Raw genomic sequence first — 21,362 nt, 5'->3', positions numbered from 1 at the left:
TCTCCTCTGTTTTTATGTTTTTGTTTACCCAACTGATTGTTTTTGTCAGTCTTATTGATCCTTTTGGATAGGAGTCATAACTAAGTTCTTCCTTAGAGAGTACTTACCCAAGCAGCTCAGTAACTATAGCATTTATTGATTTATGTTGGACTTCCCACCCTACGCATATTAATATACTTGATACAAGATATGTGTACTCTCAAGGATATTAAAATTTGGTTGGAAAGCTAGATTTATAGGCAAAGAATGAATGAATATTGTCTTGAACAGTTCAGTTCATTTACATATAGAAATTGACCACCTATAATTTGTGTGGCACAATGTAAGATATCAGGCACACCAAGATACATCTCCTACCTTCAAAAAGTTCACAGATACATTTTTCTACTTTCAAAAAATCTCACAGTTCAGTACTAGAGAGGGAGTGTGAGTTGATTTTTTTTTTTTTTCTCAAGCAATTACTTTGCAATCACAGAAGGGAGACATCCAACAACCTGCCCAGGGATAGAGTCTAGATAAGGCTTCATGAACTGGTTCTTGAAAATTCATTTGACACATCTTGGGAGTGCCCACTATGAGCTGGGGCCTGTGATAAGCATGGAACAGAGTGGTAGACAGGAAAGAATCTCTTTACAGACTAGTGGGGGCAGTCAAGTCAATGAGCAATTAAGAAAAACACAAAAGACACACAACCCCAATCCAGAGCAAACCAGTTTATTTCCTTTCAGTTCTCTGCCAGCCCTGAACTGATATATTTGCATTGCCCTTGCATTTTTGTACAAGGTTTTGGGACATCATTGTGAAGAGTTAATTTGTTGGTTGTGTGAAAATCAGAGAAGGGCATTTCAGAAAAACAGACCAGAACAAGCAGAGGAGAACTGGTATAAATAAGTGAGAATTGTTCAACAAACAACAGGGGTTAGTTTTGATACATGAAATTTGGGCATGGAGGGTGGCCTTGAGAAATGTTAAAAAACAAAAATTCAACCAAGTAAATCTGATGATCTAATTGGCTTTATTCAATGGGTCATGAATCTGGCAGCATCTCTTCTAGTAAATAAAAGGGCTCTCTGAGGGGGTGTACAAAATGGAAGGTTTTTACAGGCAGAAGGAGGGTGGGGCAAGGAAGCTATTAGCAAAAGAAAAGAAAGGACTGTTTCAGGCCAGGCCATCAAATTTTGGGGGAAGGGAACAGCAGTGGTCTTTATCATGCAGATTACCACACTAGTGTTGATCAGGAAATTTCTGTTTAAAGGTCACATTCCTGAGAGAATGTGAAACTGTAATTAAGTCTTGGTTTGCAGCCTTGGGAGCAAAGGACTCCATTTGGGGCTTGTGATTTTTTTTTTTTTAATAGAAATGAGGTGGACAGCTCATCAGGAAGACCATGTGTTACTGAACGTAAGTTTGTGTGCTCAACACACAATGGGACCAAACGAACCAAAACGGAGCTTGGATCAGAGAAAGGTTCTCCTTGCTTGGCCCTGCAATAAACCTTTCTCTGATCCAAGGAGATGTTATTAACCACATTTAGAGCTTCACAGTCTGTAAAATATGAAGCTGTCTAGGACTTCCCTAGTGGCACAGTGGTTAAGAATCTGCCTGCTAATGCCTGCCAATGCAGGGGACACGGGTTCGAGCCCTGGTCCGGGAAGATGCCACATGCCGCGGAAGAACTAAGCCCGTGCGCCACAACTACTGAGCCTGCACTCTAGAGCCCGCGAGCCACAACTATTGAAGCCCGGACACCTAGAGCCTGTGCTCCACAACAAGAGAAGCCACCGCAACGAGAAGCCCACGCATCGCAATGAAGAGTAGCCCCCGCTCACAGCAACTAGAGAAAGCCTGCGCGCAGCAACGAAGACCCAATACAGCCACAAATAAATAAATTAAATACAAACAAATTAAAAAAAAAAAAACAGCTTAAAGAAGCTGTCTAAAATAAAATCATTTTAGGAGCCCGATAGTGACATAGATCAGACAATGCCTCACTGTCACACAGATGGAAAGCCTCCTAACCACCTTCCCTCCTCTCTTACAGGTAAGACAGAAAGCAGAGATGCTTTTTACTTTGCTGGGATGTTTCGCATCACCAACATTGAGTTTCTTCCTGAATACCGACAGAAGGAGTCCAGGGAATTTCTGTCAGTGGCCCGGACCGTGCAGCAAGTGGTGAGGTGATGGGGGGAGCTTGAAAGGCTGGGGAAGGTGAGGTCAGGGGGTAAGGGATGGGGGGTTGGGGTTACAGTGTCATAGGTGAGCAGGGTGGATGAAGGAAGAACTCAGGGAAACATGGGATTTAGCTCATCTTGGTTGTAAGATAAAATTGCTTATTTGATAGAATTGCTTACTTTTTTTTTTCTCCTGAAAGTAAAAAGAAATGGCTCTCTGAGCTTCAGTTTTTCTTACCTATAAAATAAAAGAATTGGATCAGGTGATATTTTAAATGCCTTCCAGTACAGAAATTACATGCATACTGATTAATTCTGTGATCCATACAGATTTATTTCAACCTTGATGCACTGGCATCTCTTCACTTAAAAACAAACAAACAAACAAAAAACCTTTCCTATTGTAGAACTGATACGTATTTATTGTAAAAATTTATAAAATTTACAAAAGTACTTAAAAAATATAATCTCCTTTAACGTCGTCTCCAGAGATAGAGCCCCTTTTGATTCTGGACCACGTAGACACAGGACATAGGGCCATATTGGAGTATTAGTAGATATTCAGTTTTATAATCTGACTTTTTCCTCTTAACATAAGATTGCATGTTTCTATGCAAGTTCATATTCTTTAAAAAGCATAAGTTTTGATAGCTTCAAGTTGGCAAGTCCCTTTTTATTGGATATTTAAGTTGTTTCCAATTCTTGCTATTAACAGATAACACTATAACGAAACCACCACGTAAATTGTGTGTATCTCTGATTACTTCCTTAGCTGATTTCCTAAAAGTATAATTGGTCACATAGGAGAATATTTATCATGGCTCTTGGTACCTATTGCCAATAGAAAGTTTCTGCCAGTCTGCACCTGCACAGTAATAGAGAAGCACAGTAATAGAGTCGCCTAGCAGTGGCGACTCTCTTGCAGTGACAGGCACTCTGCAGTGTAAGATGAAGAAGGGCTGAGAGAGAGCAAGCGAGCAAAGACGGTAGCAGGCGTAGTGGCTCTTATTGATTGAAGGCCTCCTATATACTGGGTAAATTGCAAAACCCTTTGCCATTTCAATATATCAATTATCCCTCAAATTAGCCCAAGGAAATGGGCATTCTTTTAAAATCTCTTTACCATTTTTTCCAATCCCAGGCAGTATTCTTCCTTCAACACCCAAAGCCATTCCTCTCTACTGCTGAAGTTATCCTTCAAAAATAACATTTCTCCTTTGGCTTAAGGATAAAATACTGATTCTTAAGAATAGCAGGCAAGCACTTTTTTCTAAATCTGTCCCCTGATTGTCCCAGTCTCATTCCTTACCACTTTCTCCCAACAGAAACCTTGTGATCTAAGGCAGTCATTACTTGTGTTATGAATAATCATTGCATTTACATGTCTGGCAGCCCTGGTTTCTGCTGCTATTCACTCAGGACCTAAAGCCGTCTATCCAATTTCTATGGAGTGAAATTCCACCCGTCATTCATGACCCATCAAAAAGCCTCCTTCTCTGTGAAATCCTCCCCGGCCTCCTGCAGAGTCAATGCTGGCTTTGTGTAGACCCTGTTTGTATAGTTAGTATTGCACTTAATGCATTTTATTATAGTTATTTAACATCCCACCCAATGAGGTAGGCATTTTGATCACCACTTTACAGATTAAAAGAGAGAGAGACAGAAAGAGCAAAACAAATACCGTATGCTAACACATATATATGGAATCTAAGGAAAAAAAAAAAAAGGTCATGATGAACCTAGGGGCAAGAGGGGAATAAAGACACAGACCTAGAGAATGGACTTGAGGATATCAAAGGGGGAAGGGTAAGCTGTGACAAAGTGAGAGAGTGGCATGGACATATATACACTACCAAACGTGAAATAGATAGCTAGTGGGAAGCAGCCACATAGCACGGGGAGATCAGCTCGGTGATTTGTGACCACCTAGAGGGGTGGGATAGGGAGGGTGGGAGGGAGGGAGATGCAAGAGGGAAGAGATATGGGGACATATGTATATTTATAACTGATTCACTTTGTTATAAAGCAGAAACTGACACACCATTGTAAAGCAATTATACTCCAATAAAGATGTTAAAAAAAAAAAGAAGCTCAGCAGGCCTCGGTAATGTGTTCTGTGTTGCATAGTGAATTTAAACTCCATGGCCCATTTTTTTCCACAATGCTATATTATTTCTAAGGTTTTTCGTTTTTTGTTTTTTTCTCCTGGGCAATTAGGTAGGTGATTTTGCTATTATGTAAAAAGGGGACTACAGGAGGAGAAGATTTGGCAGAAGAAATTGGTTTTAGAAATGCTAAGTAAGGGCAAACAGTCAATTGACTGAAATAGCTCTCTTTTGAGATCCATTTATGGTGTTTTAAAAGATCTGGGTGTGTCCCTGGAAATTGCAGAGTTCTGCAGGGGGATGTGGAAGTTGGACTGTGGGCACCACGCGCCCTCTAGCGGCTAATATACATTTTCCATGGGTGCATTGGTAGAAAAGAGGTTGGGCTGAATACCTTGAAAATACGCTTAAAGGAGTTTCACTCATTCATTGTGTAGAAAATTAACTTTTGGAGTAGGCAGAATGCAGCAGTTAAGTTTGGTTAGGGTGTCTAAAGACAGCAATAAATGAATAAAGGTAGCTGATTAATCTTCACAGACAGCAGAATGATAGTAAGTAACCCTGATACAGGAAGTAAGAATTTATTTGAATTCAAGGAATAATGTCTGGGTTTGGCCTTAGAGGCCTTTAGTTTGAGCCTTACTTTTCTCCTTGCTAACTGTCAGAGCTTGGACCTACGGCACACTGGGTATCATGAGAGGAAGCCAATTTGAAAGACTTCAGACATCTTGGTTCTTCTTTTGCAGGTAAACCTGGTTTATACAACATCTGCCTTCTCCAAATTTTACAAGCAGTCGGTCGTTGCAGATGTCAGGTAATGAATGTCCCTTGCTTTGGGACTTCTACGTTCACTGCTGTAAATACCTCAAAAGGCTGTGGAAGGGCTGAAAGAGCGCCATTCTCAAGTAACCTCTTGGGGGCAGTTGTGGATTAATACCCTTCTAGCACAATAACAACCCAACTCTTTTTCCCCCCCTTTATTTATTTATTTATTTTAAAGACTTTATGTATGTATGTATGTATGTATGTATTTATTTATTTTTGGCTGCGTTGGGTCTTCGTTGCTGTGCACGGGCTTTCTCTAGTTGCGGCGAGCAGGGGCTACTCTTCATTGTGGTGCGCAGGCTTCTCATTGCGGTGGCTTCTCTTGTTGCGGAGCACCAGCTCTAGGTGCGTGGGCTTCAGTAGTTGTGGTACATGAGACTCAGCAGTTGTGGCTCGGGTGCCCTAGAGCTCAGGCTCAGTAGTTGTGGCGCACCGGCTTAGTTGCTCCGAGGCATGTGGGATCTTCCCGGACCAGGACTCGAACCCATGTGCCCTGCATTGGCAGGCGGATTCTTAACCACTGAGCCACCAGGGAAACCTGCAGCCGAACTCTTTGTCACGCTACATGCTGAGTTTTTTTCTTCATTTACCAAAGCCTGCCCTCTTTCCAGAAGTGGGATCCTAGACCTTTGTATTAATGCCACTGGGCAAAATGACCATAAACACGTCCACTATATTGGGTGAGGGCAAACAGAAGACACAGACCAGTCAATGTCTCTCAAAATATGTTCAGTAAAAAACTGGTCAGTAGAGATCTTCTGAGAAAAAAAGGATCCCATGGTCAAATAATTTTTAGGAAAATTTGTGTGCCTTGTACTGTATCCTCCCCTCACCCCTAATATATCTGCAGAGAGTCACAATCCATTTGGGCAGATTAAAGGCACTGAGAAGTCTTGGAGTAAAGCAATTTGTTTCCTCTCCTTCACCTTCCATTTCCCAAATTATGTGCTGTAGAACACTGTCTTATTTTTTTTCATAATTGTCATAAATATGACAATATTTGTGCAGGTAAGAGCTCCTACTCCAGGGTCAGATTGAAAACCAAATTAGACTTGATTCCTGATTTGCTACTCAGTAGCTGTGTGTTTTGAGTTGTAGATGACCTTAATTTCCTCATCTGTAAAACTGGAAGCGTTAACAGGACCTTCCTCAAAAGATTAAATGGGATAAAGCAGATTTAGCACTGTGTCTGGACATGGTGAGGTATCAAACATTCTAACTGTTGTTATTTGTAATAGCAGTGAATGCTGATTGACATCCATAGAAACAGTATATTCTCCATGGAGATGCAAAATATACTAATGGTTCTAGATTTGAACACAGCACAAGAATACACATACCATGATGCTTTCCTTTCCAAATTCCCATGTGTTCATTGGCCTCACCTTGAATTTATCACTTGGGTCACTGGCTCCTTATGAAAGTCTACTTCCTAAGAGGTATCCCTGAACTTCTTTCTCTTTTCACTACAGCAGTAACAACAAAGGTGGCCTCCTTGTCCACTTTTGGCTTGTGTTTGTCATGCCACATGCCAAGGGCCATATCTTCTGTGAGGACTGTGTGGCTGCCATCTTGAAGGACTCCATCCAGACAAGCATCATAAACCGGACATCCGTGGGGAGCCTGCAGGGTCTGGCTGTGGACATGGACTCTGTGGTACTAAATGGTGATTGTTGGGTAATTCTCCCTCAAGCACTCCTTCCTGCAGCACTCTTGATACTGTCATTATTGTAGTCAATGTTGCCGTGAAGTACAGTCTTCCCTCTATATCCACGGACTTTGCATTCATGGATTCAACCAACCATGGATAAAAAATATTTGGAAAAAAAATTCCAGAAAGTTCCAAAAAGCAAAACTTGAATTTGCCACAGGCTGGTGACTACTTACACAGCATTTACACTGTATTAGGTATTAGAAGTAATCTAGAGATGATTTAAAGTATACAGGAGGATGTGCATAGGTTTTATGCAAATACTATGCCATTTTACATAAGGGACTTGAGCATTCATGAATTTTGGTATCCTTGGGGGTCCTGGAGCCAATTCCCTGTGGATACTGAGGAATGACTGTATTCTTCTCCACAATCCCAGTGGAACAGGATTAGCTGAAGACATTGGAGCTACATTGATAAAGGAAGTTGCTAAATGTTATATACAGTGATTAGACAATAGAATTGGGGTCAGAATATACATGAAAATGAATTTATTAAAGCGTACCCTTCTCTATATTTAATTTGGCTTCATGCATCTTCAAACTAAGGCTCCAAGGGACAAAGTCCTGGAGAAGGAAAATTTTGCTGAGGTTTACCTTCCTTGTTTCTTCCCTTGTTCAGACAGAACTGCGCCTATGTTCTATAGTGTGCCCCAATGCTCCAAAATGGCCTGCCCAAAACACAGTCAGAATGCAAATTCCATCATTTGTCTTGACAGTAAAGTGGTTTAATTATTGTTTAACCCAAAATTTATGCAGTTTTCTATTTTGATTTAAATTATATATATATGTTAGGCATATAGTAGGTAGTTGATAAGTATTTGTAATAAGTAATGAATCAATAAAAAAAATCTCTAGTGGAAAATTCTGTACCACATATACTACTTCAGATATAGAACCAATTATTATCATGTTTAGTTGCTTTTTTATCTTCAAAAAATGTTTAAAAGTTGTTACAACAGATGATTTCAAGCACAAAAGTAAAGAGAATCATTTAATGAACTCTTACACACTTTACTCAGCTTCAACAACTATCAACTCATAGCTGTCCTATTTGATCTCTAAATACCTAAATAACCTCCCTTTTACCCTCACAGGATTATTTTAAAGCAAATCCCAGATATGTTGGATTGCTTTTAAAGGCCAAGATATTTTTACTAAGCAAAATTCTAACAAAATGAAATGCTGGGACTGATAGTGTTTTTTCTATGTGCTTTTTCAATGCAGCTGGGCTTCGGTCAGATTACTCTTCAACCATAGGATCTGGTAAATTATGTCTGTGGTTTCTCCCCCACCCTCCAACCTCCCCACCCCCACTGCCTCCAAATCAGTATCCTTTTTGGCTGTAGTTTTCCTGTTCACATGATGGTGTTTGTTAGTGTTCTTTCCGTTGCAAGTGACAGATATAATATTCAAACTAGCTTAAGCACAAAAGAAACGTGATTGCCTCATATAACTGGGACATATGTGGAATACGCTGGCTGCAGGCATGGTTGGGTCCAGGTTCTAAGATAAAATATCGTCAGGACTCTGCATTTATGTTTTCTTCTGCTGAGACTTCATCAAGTGGGTTCTTCCAATATGGTGGCATAAATGGCCACCAGCAGATCCAAGCTTATGATTTATCAGTTTAGCTACCATGGTGGGAAAAACCTCACCTGTATTTTGAGAAGTCCTTGGGCTGAGTTTCATTGTCTCAAATTGGCTGACGTGCCCACTCCTGAAACAGCTGCTTTGGCTCTGATTGGTCAGTCTGGGTCGTGTGCTCACTTCTGGACCTAGGGTGAGTTTAACCCCAACCCAGCCACATGGACAGGGTAGGAGTAGTTTCTCAAAGTAAAATCTAGGTGCTGTTATCAGAAGAGATGAGAGTGGATTCCAGGCTGGCAAAGACAGCAGATATTCTCCATGTGAGCTCTTTTGCTCTTTACTCTTCTATAAAGATTTCTAGAAAAATCATTCCTAAAACAAAACAAAGCAAAATAAAGTGCTGTCTCCACAGACAAAGGCTGCTCTCAGTACTTCTACGCAGATCACCTGTCTCTCCGCTACCCTCTGGAGATCTCGGCAACCTCGGGGAGGCTGATGTGCCACTTCAAGCTGGTGGCCATAGTGGGCCACCTGATCCGTCTCTCGATAGAGTCCGTCCGGATTGAAGCCGACAACTGTGTCACCGACTCCCTGACCATTTACGACTCCCTCTTGCCAATCCGGAGCACCATCTTGTATAGGTATTATGCAGGCACTCTGGTTGGCAAGTGAAAATAATTTTTGCAATGTCTCTCTTTTGCAGTATCTGGCTTGCCCTTTGATTCTTTTAAACCATTTTTGTGTATACTCGTGAGGTCAAAGATTGACCCGTGCCCTATTTAGTGCCCCCTGTATTAGCCAGAGCCTATCAGACACAGTGTTTGCTTCTCACTTGTAGCATACAACAGTCAAAATCATTGGGAGCTTCAGTCAATAGTTCTGACATATATTTCAGATTTTTTTTTTTGGTTTAATTTTACTTTCATTGCAATCACCGTGAAAGTTACTGTTTCAATAGAATGTGAGAATAAATATTCATTATGATTGCATAGCATTAGTAAAACAAATTTTTTTCCTTATAAAGATAACACAATGTTTATTGTGAAAGTGAGGTCAATCAGAGAAAACAATGTCAATTATCTTACATTCCCATTACCCAGAATAAATGTCTGTTATATTTTTGCATACATTTTTTCATTCATACGTGTACATAATTACACACACATACATATACATATCCTAGTATTTCTTACTCACTAGTAGACATCTTTTTATGAGTGCTTAATATTTTGGTAACCTAGTAATGTCAGTTAGGCTTTATTAAGAATTTGCTATTTTTGCTCGTTGTGCTAAAAGGCATATGAATTATCTTATCATTTTAAATAGTGTTTATGTATGTATATAATAGTATTTTATGTAAGTATTATTTATATTTTGGTGGTGAATGAACATGTTAAAAATTCAAACAGTGTCTAAAGATTTGTAGTGAAAAGTAAGTTTGTCACTGACTCTCACCCCTCAATCACTGTTATTGGTTTCTTTTCACTATTCCCAGACATATTTAGTTATTATCTCATTTAATCCTCACCACAATGCTATGAGGAGTATACTATTATTATTACTACCATTTCAGAGTTGGGAAACTGGCATTTATGAAGAACTAGTTACTTCATTGCCCAATTAAGTGATAGAGCTGAGTTTTTGTTTGTTTGTTTGTTTGTTTGTTTTAAATTTATTTATTTATTTATTTTTGGCTGTGTTGGGTCTTTGTTTCTGTGCGAGGGCTTTCTCTAGTTGTGGCAAGCGGGGGCCACTCTTTATCGTGGTGAGCGGGCCTCTCACTATCGCGGCCTCTCTTGTTGCGGAGCACAGGCTCCAGACACGCAGGCTCAGTAGCTGTGGCTCACGGGCCTAGTTGCTCTGCGGCATGTGGGATCTTCCCAGACCAGGGCTCAAACCCGTGTTCCCTGCATTGGCAGGCAGATTCTCAACCACTGCGTCACCAGGGAAGCCCTAGAGCTGAGTTTTGAACCCAATTTTCCCTGGTGAAGAGCCCATGACTTTAGCTATTAAATACCCTGCCTGTATACCTTGTTTGCTCTCAAGGAGTGTCCAGTGACAGCCATCCAAGAGGATTCTTCATTAGTCACTGGACAAAAATTTCTGCAGCTATATCAGCTCCGCTCCACCTATAGTGCCCTCTGGCCACTAATTGATGAAGACCTGGCTGGCAGAGTCTGATTCACAGGAAATGTGTGGATGGCCCCAAAAAATGTGGAATTAGTGGTGGATGGAGGTCCGATTCTCAATAACCTATTATTTATGTGCTTTTGTTTTGTTACCTGGTTTCAGAATTTGTGAACCCACAAGAACATTAATGTCATTTGTTTCGACAAATAATCTCATGTTGGTGACGTTTAAGTCTCCTCAGATACCAAGACTCTCAGGAATCCGGGCATATTTTGAGGTCGTTCCAGAACAAGGTAAGCTTCCCCAATTGAAAAAAGTCATGAGAAATACTTGTTATGATAGATACTCCAGTCTTCTCTCTCCCAAGGCTGTGTTGTAATACTAGTTGCATTAGTCAGGACCCTGAGTCAGGGTCTGGTTCAAAGAGGGAGATGGTATTAGTTACTCTAACAGAGAATTTAATGTAAAGAACTGTTAACTCAGTACAGAGGTGTTAACTGGGTAACTCAAAAGGCAAAAAAACAAAAACAAAACACAAAAAAACTGTAAGCTATCATGGATGTAAAACATGTAGGAAGCAACTAGCACTGTAGATCTAGAGGAACAAAGGAAAGGAATTGGAATGATTACAATTTAGGGCTTGGAGGAGGGGGGGTGGTCTGTGTAATGGAACTCAAACCTCTGCCCAGCTGGTGTTGGTGTCTATAAATTCGGAGGCAGGTGTTCATGAACCTGGGACCCAGACCTTTGAGGAGAGGGTGCCAGACAGCTGAGCTGGCATCTTTTAGGGAGACACAATAAAGCAGAAGTTGGAAAAACTGCTAACAGATTCAACTCTGTTACAGGAAGGAAGAGTAGCTGCGAGGGTGAAGCAGCATTGCTGGGTTGACACTCCCAGGAATAAGAAACAGACTGAAGTCCTGTTCTTCCCTCTCCAGCCTTCTAGTCTCCCTTTACCACCCCCTACTGGCAGAGCCTATCAGGTAGTGAAGGACAGAAGTGGTTTGTATAGTCCAGACCAGCCTTGCAGAAGAGTAGAGAGGGGTGGGTTTGGAGCTGAGGGACAATAGCTCAGTAACTAGCACATTCTTTCCAGAATTCTCATTTATAGTAATGCACATAAGTGCCATCCTAGAAAGTGCTCATGATGCAAAACCCAGAGGATTTAATGGGTTTTTCTAGTCAGCAAAAAGTGACCTCCTCTTTATTCTTCTCTTTTTGACTTGGGTTGACGAAGTCAAACAAAACAAAATAAAAAGAGCCTTCACTGAAACTCTAATGTTTTTGTAATATTTGTTGCCTTGGAAACTGGTCAGATCTTACAGGTCATGTCTTGGTAACTTCTTTATGAGCATCAACAAAGCTAAAGGGGTCAGAATGGGAGATGGGGGTGAGGAGGGAAGAGAATTAGGCTTAAGTAGACGGTGAGAGCTACAGGTTCATCACTATTTTAGGGCAGTGGCTCATTTTGATAGGTTTTTCTCTGTCAGATTATTACAAAACAAAATGTAAAATTGATTTATTGAACTAGATATTTGAGATAGTGTTAGGTTGAAAATTATCTGTAACTCCAAAGGTTAAAAATAGAATTATATCAGAAATATTATAGTGGAATTTGTCTATTCACTCAACAAATATTTACTGAACATCTGTTGTATGCCAGAAATGACTGTAGGTGTTAGGGAAATAGTAAACAAAATAGAAAGAAAATCAGTGCTCTTGGGCCGCTTATATTCTAGCAGAAGGATGACCATAACAGTAAGAATAGACATGTAGATTGTCTTATTTAAATAGTATAACACAGTATGAAAACTGGATATCTCTTGAACAACAAATACACACTAATTTGAACAAAATTAACTCAGAAGCTTTAAAAATATATATTTACAGTGCTGTATGTCAAAATATACATACAGTGTTAACATGTTAATTGTATCTCAATAAAACTAGAAGAAAAAATATATTTAAACCATGTTTTTTAAAGAAAGGAATAGCATCCTATAGATCTGTAACCAAAATAAATGATTTGAAAACAAGTATAGACTTCGAACAGTATATTAGCTATATATCCGTAGGGTACTATTTTTTTTTAAAAAATAGTTTAATTTCAAAAATATATAAGCTTATTGGCCAAGAAAATGTGCATTTGTAGTTAAAGAAATGTATGCTGTCTATTTCCCATAATCTCACAACTGCAAATCATTGTGTGTTACTGGATATTTTTTTCAGAATGCGAAAACACAGTGTTGGTCAAAGAAATCACTGGCTTTGAAGGGAAAATTTCAAGTCCATATTACCCAAGCTACTACCCTCCGAAATGCAAGTGTACCTGGAAATTTCAGGTAGCCTAGCTTTAACAATATCTTAGAAAAATATTGTTATCCTATTTTTAGTAGCTATTTATTTTTGAATTTAATTATACTTATTTTTTAAATTACAAAAAGAATGTCAGTTAATTTTATAATATTTAAACCTTATTAAAATATATTATCTAGAACATGAAAGTTTGTTGTAATTTCAAGCCGCTGCTCACAAATTAACTGCTTTTTGCAGACTGGGGCTTATTTGTCCAGTTTCTTACTCTGTATTAAAAAGAGCAAAGACATTGTTACAGGATCAAACAATTTATTTTATTATGGTAGAGCTCATTTATTAATTTTTAATTACTTCATCAGCATTATAATGAGAATAATAAAGAAATAATAAATTGAATTAGGCAACATATATTTCAGCTGTATAAGCAAATTGGAGTGTAAATTTATATGAAATACATATGTCTCCCTCTGGCGCTAGACAGGGAGTCCCTGGTTTTGGTTTGTTTTTCAAAATCTCAGTGTGTAACCTATTTTTCTTTCTCCAGCTGTTATATTAATGTGGAGGGAGGTCGCCTTTGCTCTTTCAGCATATACATATGAAATCATTTTTGTGCGGCATAGCAGTTAGATGCAAGTGACAAGCAGTGTCTAGTTTGTATTCATTCAACATATTATTATTAAATGCCTGCTCCGTGTCAGGCAGTATTCTGAACACTGGGATGCATGAGATCTCTCTCTCACACACACACACACACACACACACACACACACACCCCCCCAAGCTCTGCTGTCATGGAGTTCTCTATAAAGTAGGGGAAGACAGGTGACAAACAAATAAACAAGTAAAATACATGCAGTGTGTTCCATGATGGTACAATGCTATGGAGAATACAGCTGGGGAGGGGCTCTGTAGCTGAGTGGGGGGGTGGTGGTGTGAAAGGTAGGAAGTCTGGGATTTGTTGTCTTAGGTAGGATGGTCAGGGAAAGCCTCACTGACAAGGGGACATTTGCATAGAACCTTGAGACACGAGGGAACTAACCTGGTGCACGCTGAGGGTAAGAGTGTTGCGGGCAAAGGGAAGAGCTGAGGCAAAGGCCCCGAGGAGGCAGGAGAGTGCTTGCTGCATGTAGGGTTCGTGCACGGTCCTAACAGTTAAATATTGAAATAATTTTATTATACCCAAATCTCTACCTACTAGTAGGCATCCTTAAATTTTTTTTATCATTATCCCAAATATTTAAAATATAATTAAGACATAAAGGTTCTGGATTCTTGCTCACTGCCAGATTCTTGGTGCCTTAGGGCAGCAGAAGGTCAGAGCCTCAGGTGACTAGCAAGTCTGAAGGTGGGGGAGAGGGGTAGATGGAAAGAGAAGAAAAGAAGCGGTGGGGAAAGAGGAGGGAAAGACATCAAACCTCTGTCTCTTCAACTCCCCAATAAGCAGAGTTATCTTCTTTACAATATCTAGAACAAGAAAGACCCCATTCCCAGAAGCTCCATCAGGTGTTTGAAAGTCCTTTGAGATAAAACAAATGTTGATCCCATGGGAACTCATAAGATTTAAAAGGAAAATCCCTAAACGTTGCTGTGATTAAGTTTTAGTCAGGGTACAAACAAAAATATCAGATCACTTTCTGTTTCACTGGGTCAAGGGTTAGAAATGCAGAACAATAGGAAATCTTTATAAGGAAAAGAGCATGGGGTGGGAGATGGGAAAGGGGAGACAGGAAACATTGGGGACAGACTTGTGTGATGACACCATTTCCCAGAGGTCAAGGTTGGTTGTTCTCAGTGAGGAGGTTAAATAAAGCTGTTGCTTTGTTGGAAGGCTTTGAGCAGCCACCCATAGCTGTGTGAGACCACGTTTCTTTTTTTTTTTTTTTAATTTTTAATTTTATTTTATTTATTTTTTTATAGACCAGGTTCTTATTAGTTATCCATTTAAAACATATTCGTGTATACATGTCAATCCCAATCTCCCAAATCATCACACCACCATCCCTCTCCCCCACCGCTTTCCCCCCTTGATGTCCATACGTTTGTTCTCTACATCTGAGTCTCAATTTCTGCCCTGCAAACCAGTTCATCTGTACCATTTTTCTAGGTTCCCCATATATGCGTTAATATACAATATTTGTTTCTCTCTTTCTGACTTACTTCACTCTGTATGATTGTCTCTAGATTCATCCACATCTCTAAAAATGACCCAATTTTGTTCCTTTTTATGGCTGAGTAATATTCCATTGTATATATGTACCACAACTTCTTTATCCATTCGTCTGTCGATGGGCATGTAGGTTGTTTCCATGTCCTGGCTATTGTAAATAGTGCTGCAATGAACTTTGAGGTACATGTATCCTTTTGAATTAGTTTTTTCAGGGTATATGCCCAGTAGTGGGATTGCTGGGTCATATGGTAGTTCTATTTTTAGTTTTTTAAGGAACTTCCATACTGTTCTCCATAGTGGCTGTTTCAATTTACATTCCCACCAACAGTGCAAAAGGGTTCCCTTTACTCCATACCCTCTCCAGCATTAGTTGTTTGTAGATTTTCTGATGATACCCATTCTAACCGGTGTGAGGTGATACCTCATTGTAATTTCAATTTGCATTTCTCTAATAATTAGTGATGTTGAGCAGCTTTTCATGAGCTTCTTGGCCATCTGTATATTTTCTTTGGAGAAATGTCTATTTAGGTCTTCTGCCCATTTTTGGATTGGGTTGTTTGTTTCTTTAATATTAAGCTGCATGAGCTGTTTATATATTTTAGAGATTAATCCTTTGTCCGTTGATTCGTTTGCAAATATTTTCTCCCATTCTGAGGGTTGTCTTTTCGTCTTGTTTATGGTTTCCTTTGCTGTGCAAAAGCTTTTAAGTTTCATTAGGTCCCATTTGTTTATTTTTGTTTTTATTTCCATTACTCTAGGAGGTGGATCAAAAAAGATTTAGGATCAAAAATCATAAATCAAAAAGATTTATGTCAAAGAGTGTTCTTCCTATGTTTTCCTCTAAGAGTTTTATAGTGTCTGGTCTTACATTTAGGTCTTTAATCCATTTTGAGTTTATTTTTGTGTATGGTGTTAGGGAGTGTTCTAATTTCATTCTTTTACATGTAGCTGTCCAGTTTTCCCAGCACCATTTATTGAAGAGACTGTCTTTTCTCCATTGCATATTCTTGCCTCCTTTATCAAAGATAAGGTGACCATATGTGTGTGGGTTTATCTCTGGGTTTTCTATCCTGTTCCATCGATCTATATTTCTGTCGTTGTGCCAGTACCATACTGTCTTGATTACTGTAGCTTTGTAGTATTGTCTGAAGTCAGGGAGCCTGAGATCTCCAGTTTCATTTTTCTTTCTCAAAATTGCTTTGGCTATTCGGGTCCTTTTGTGTTTCCATACAAATTGTGAAATTTTTTGTTCTAGTTCTGTGAAAAATGCCATTGGGAGTTTGATAAGGATTGCATTGAATCTGTAGATTGCTTTGGGTAGTATAGTCATTTTCACAATATTGATTCTTCCAATCCAAGAGCATGGTATATCTCTCCATCTGTTGGTATCATCTTTAATTTCTTTCATCAGTGTCTTACAGTTTTCTGCATAGAGGTCTTTTGTCTCTCCTAGGTTTATTTCTAGGTATTTTATTCTTTTTGTTGCAATGGTAAATGGGAGTGTTTCCCTAATTTCTCTTTCAGATTTTTCATCATTAGTGTATAGGAATACAAGAGATTTCTGTGCATTAATTTTGTATCCTGCAACTTTACCAAATTCATTGATTAGCTCTAGTAGTTTTCTGGTGGCATTTTTAGGATTCTCTATGTATAGTATCACGTCATCTGCAAACAGTGACAGTTTTACTTCTTCTTTTCCAATTTGTATTACTTTTATTTCTTTTTCTTCTCTGATTGCCATGGCTAGGACTTCCAGAACTATGTTGAATAATGGTGGTGAGACTGGACATCCTTGTTTCATTCCTGATCTTAGAGGAAATGCTTTCAGTTTTTCACCATTGAGAGTGATGTTTGCTGTGGGTTTGTCATATATGGCCTTTATTATGTTGAGGTAGTTTCCCTCTATGCCCACTTTCTGGAGAGTTTTTATCATAAATGGGTGTTGAATTTTGTCAAAAGCTTTTTCTGCATCTATTGAGATGATCATATGGTTTTTATTCTTCAATTTGTTAATATGGTGTATCCCATTGCTTGATTTGTGTATATTGAAGAATCCTTGCATCCCTGGGATAAATCCCACTTGATCATGGAGTATGATCCTTTTAATGTGCTGTTGGATTTTGTTTGCTAGTATTTTGTTGAGGATTTTTGCATCTATATTCATCAGGGATATTGGTCTGTAATTTTCTTTTTTTGTAGTATCTTTGTCTGGTTTTGGTATCAGGGTGATGGTGGTCTCATAGAATGAGTTTGGGAGTGTTCCTTCCTCTGCAATTTTTTGGAAGAGTTTGAGAAGGTTGGGTGTTAGCTCTTCTCTAAATATCTGATAGAATTCACCTGTGAAGCCTTCTGGTCCTGGACTTTTGTTTGTTGGAAGATTTTTAATCACAGTTTCTATTTCATTCCTTGTGATTGGTGTGTTCATATTTTCTATTTCTTCCTGGTTCAGTCTTGGAAGGTTATACCTCTCTAAGAATTTGTCCATTTCTTCCAGGTTGTCCATTTTATTGGCATAGAGTTGCTTGTAGTAGTCTCTTAGGATGCTTTGTATTTCTGCAGTGTCTGTTGTAACTTCTCCTTTTTCATTTCTAATTTTATTGATTTGAGTCCTCTCCCTCTTTTTCTGAATGAGTCTGGCTACTGGTTTACAAATTTTGTTTATCTTCTCAAAGAACCAACTTTTAGTTTTATTGATCTTTGCTATTGTTTTTTTGTTTCTATTTCATTTATTTCTTCTCTGATCTTTATGATTTCTCTCCTTCTGCTAACTTTGGGTTTTGTTTGTTCTTCTTTCTCTAGTTCCTTTAGGTGTAAGGTTAGATTGTTTATTTGAGATTTTTCTTGTTTCTTGAGGTAGGCTTGTATAGCTATAAACTTCTCTCTTAGAACTGCTTTTGCTACGTCCCATAGGTTTTGGATCATTGTGCTTTCATTGTCATTTGTCTCTAGGTATTTTTTCATTTCCTCTTTGATGTCTTCAGTGATCTCTTGGTTATTTAGTAACGTATTGTTTAGCCTCCATGTGTTTGTGTTTTTTACATTTTTTTCCCTGTAATTGATTTCTAGTCTCATAGTGTTGTGGTCAGAAAAGATGCTTGATATGATTTCAATTTTCTTAAATTTACTGAGGCTTGATTTGTGACCCAAGGTATGCTCTATCCTGGAGAATGTTCCGTGCGCACTTGCGAAGAACGTGTAATCTGCTGTTTTTGGATGGAATGTCCTATAAATATCAATTAAATCTATCTTGTTTATTGTGTCATTTAAAGCTTCAGTTTCCTTATTAATTTTCTGTTTGGTTGATCTGTCCATTGGTGTAAGTGAGGTGTTAAAGTCCCCCACTATTATTGTGTTACTGTCGATTTCCTCTTTTATAGCTGTTAGCAGTTGCCTTATGTATTGAGGTGCTCCTATGTTGGGTGCATATATATTTATAATTGTTATATCTTCTTCTTGGATTGATCCCTTGATCATTATGTAGTGTCCTTCCTTGTCTCTTGTAACATTCTTTATTTTAAAGTCTATTTTATCTGATATGTGTATTGCTACTCCAGCTTTCTTTTGGTTTCCATTTACATGGAATATCCTTTTCCATCCCCTCACTTTCAGACTGTATGTGTCCCTAGGTCTGAAGTGGGTCTCTTGTAGACAGCATATATATGGGTCTTGTTTTTGTATCCATTCAACGAGCCTGTGTCTTTTGGTTGGAGCATTTAATCCATTCACGTTTAAGGTAATTATCGTTATGTATGTTCCTATGACCATTTTCTTAATTGTTTTGGGTTTGGTTTTGTAGGTCCTTTTCTTCTTTTGTGTTTCCCACTTAGAGAAGTTCCTTTAGCATTTGTTGTAGAGCTGGTTTGGTGGTGCTGAATTCCCTTAGCTTTCGCTTGTCTGTAAAGCTTTTGATTTCTCCATCGAATCTGAATGAGATTCTTGCCGGGTAGAGTAATCTTGGTTGTAGCTTCTTCCCTTTCATCACTTTAAGTATATCATGTCACTCCCTTCTGGCTTGTAGAGTTTCTCCTGAGAAATCAGCTGTTAACCTTATGGGAGTTCCCTTGTATGTTGTCATTTTTCCCTTGCTGCTTTCAATAATTTTTCTTTGTCTTTAATTTTTGCCACTTTGATTACTATGTGTCTTGGCATGTTTCTCCTTGGGTTTATCCTGTATGGGACTCTCTGTGCTTCCTGGACTTGGGTGGCTATTTCCTTTCCCATGTTAGGGAGGTTTTCTTCTATAATCTCTTCAAATATTTTCTCTGGTCCTTTCTCTCTCTCTTCTCCTTCTGGGAACCCTATAATGTGAATGCTGTTGTGTTCAATGGTGTCCCAGAGGTCTCTTAGGCTGTCCTCATTTCTTTTCATTCTTTTTTCTTTATTCTGTTCTGCAGCAGTGAATTCCACCATTCTGTCTTCCAGGTCACTTATCCGTTCTTCTGCCTCAATCAATCTTCTGCTATTGATTCCTTCTAGTGTAGTTTTCATTTCAGTTATTGTATTGTTCACTTCTGTCTGTTCTTTAATTCTTCTAGATCTTTGTTAAACATTTCTTGCATCTTCTCGATCTTTGCCTCCATTCTTTTTCCGAGGTCCTGGATCGTCTTCACTATCATTATTCTGAATTCTTTTTCTGGAAGGTTGCCTATCTCCACTTCATTTAGTTGTTTTTCTGGGGTTTTATCTTGTTCCTTTATCTGGTACATAGCCCTCTGCCTTTTCATCTTGTCTATCTTTCTGTGAATGTGGTTTTTGTTCCACAGGCTGCAGGATTGTAGTTCTTCTTGCTTCTGCTGTCTGCCCTCTGGTGGATGAGGCTATCTAAGAGGCTTGTGCAAGCTTCTTGATCAGAGGGACTAGTGGTGGGTAGAGCTGGCTGTTGCTCTGTTGGGCAGAGCTCAGTAAAACTTTAATCCACTTGTCTGCTAATGGGTGGGGCTGGGTTCCCTCCCTGTTGCTTCTTTGGCCTGAGGTTACCCAACACTGGAGCCTACCTGGGCTCTTTGGTGGGGCTAATGGTGGACTCTGGGAAGTCTCACCTCCCAGAACTTCTGCTGCCAGTGTCCTTATCCCCACAGTGTGCCACAGCCACCCCTCGCCTCTGCAGGAGACCCTCCAACACTAGCATGTAGGTCTGGTTCTGTCTCCTATGGGGTCACTCTCCTTCCCCTAGCTCCCAGTGCCCACACTACTTTGTGTGTGCCCTCCAAGAGTGGAGTCTCTGTTTCTCCCAGTCTCCTGTCAAAGTCCTGCAATGAAATCCCTCTAGTCTTCAAAGTCTGATTCTCTAGGAATTCCTCCTCCCGTTGCCGGACCCCCAGGTTGGGAATCCTGATGTGGGGCTCAGAACCTTCACTCCAATGGGTGGACTTCTGTGGTATAAGTGTTCTCCATTTTGTGAGTCACCCACCCAGCAGTTATGAAATTTGATTTTACTGTGATTGCGCCCCTCCTACTGTCTCATTGTGGCTTCTCCTTTGTCTTTTGAGATCATGTTTCTAAATGGAAATCATGTAAAAAATATTTTGTGACCTGTAAAATATCTTTGCATTTAATAAAAATGACGAAGAACTGGATGACTTAAGCAACAAAAATATTGACTCAAGTCATGATAAAACCTTTTCTACACAAGAGTTAATTCTATCATCCTCAATCCTTCTTAGTGACTGGTTTGATTTCCAAATCTACTGAAGAGCAATCAATTCCCTTCTCAAACTCACTTCCAGCTGAGATTTTAAGGTCTTATTTATCTGAGAAGGATTAATTCTTGCTCCCACTTAAAGCTCATCTGATTCTTCTCCCAAGCTCTCCTGTCTGTTCAACAAATGTTTGTTGAATGTCTGCTGCATGTCAGTCACCTTACAGGGATGCCTAGTAGCAAGGTTACCAAAGTCCTTCTCTCACAAAGCTAACAGACTACAGGGCAGGAAGGAGATATTAAATCAATAAAACCAAAAAAGGACTTTGAGGTTATAATATGTTGTCTACATTTGTTTAGTACTTCAGTGTTTTCAGCACACATAATTTTATTTGCTCTTCAAAGCATACCTCTGATGTAGGAGAGATATTCTTGTCGTTTTATAGATAAGGAAACAGAAATGGGGACAAAGCATTTGCCAGAGGCCACTCCAGTAGTAAGTGACCCAGGTAGGATTAAAAGGAATCATGGCCCCTCCATAAATAAATTCAGCAGCCTCTCCTTTTCTGGGCTCCTGAAGATGTTCAGCTTCCCTATCTGTCATAACATTCACTTATCTGAACATTCATCTCCCTCTCTCTTCCTTCTTTTTGTTTTCCAAATAATCAGTTTTGTTTTAGAGCCTTAGAAGAAAAAGTAAAGCAGTCCCT

General features: G+C 39.2%; 1 protein-coding gene across 2 annotated transcripts in view; it reads left to right on the top strand.

The window, feature by feature from the left end:
* TMPRSS7 (transmembrane serine protease 7) overlaps nt 1-21,362 on the top strand; it is a 42,733-nt gene that overhangs the window by 3,270 nt on the left and 18,101 nt on the right. For both annotated transcript variants that reach the window (XR_014263037.1, XM_082460179.1), the window contains exons 3-9: nt 2,042-2,172; nt 5,023-5,090; nt 6,574-6,767; nt 8,039-8,077; nt 8,814-9,042; nt 10,694-10,824; nt 12,761-12,873. Coding sequence is in view for 1 of the 2 variants with exons in the window: in XM_082460179.1 (XP_082316305.1) it covers nt 2,042-2,172; nt 5,023-5,090; nt 6,574-6,767; nt 8,039-8,077; nt 8,814-9,042; nt 10,694-10,824; nt 12,761-12,873 (905 nt within the window). In the remaining variant the exon portion in view is untranslated. The remainder of the gene's footprint in view (nt 1-2,041; nt 2,173-5,022; nt 5,091-6,573; nt 6,768-8,038; nt 8,078-8,813; nt 9,043-10,693; nt 10,825-12,760; nt 12,874-21,362) is intronic.

This window comes from Balaenoptera physalus (genome assembly GCF_965194825.1).
Source record: "Balaenoptera physalus genome assembly, chromosome: 4".
NCBI lineage: Eukaryota > Metazoa > Chordata > Mammalia > Artiodactyla > Balaenopteridae > Balaenoptera > Balaenoptera physalus.
This window is presented reverse-complemented; position numbering and strand designations above follow the sequence as displayed.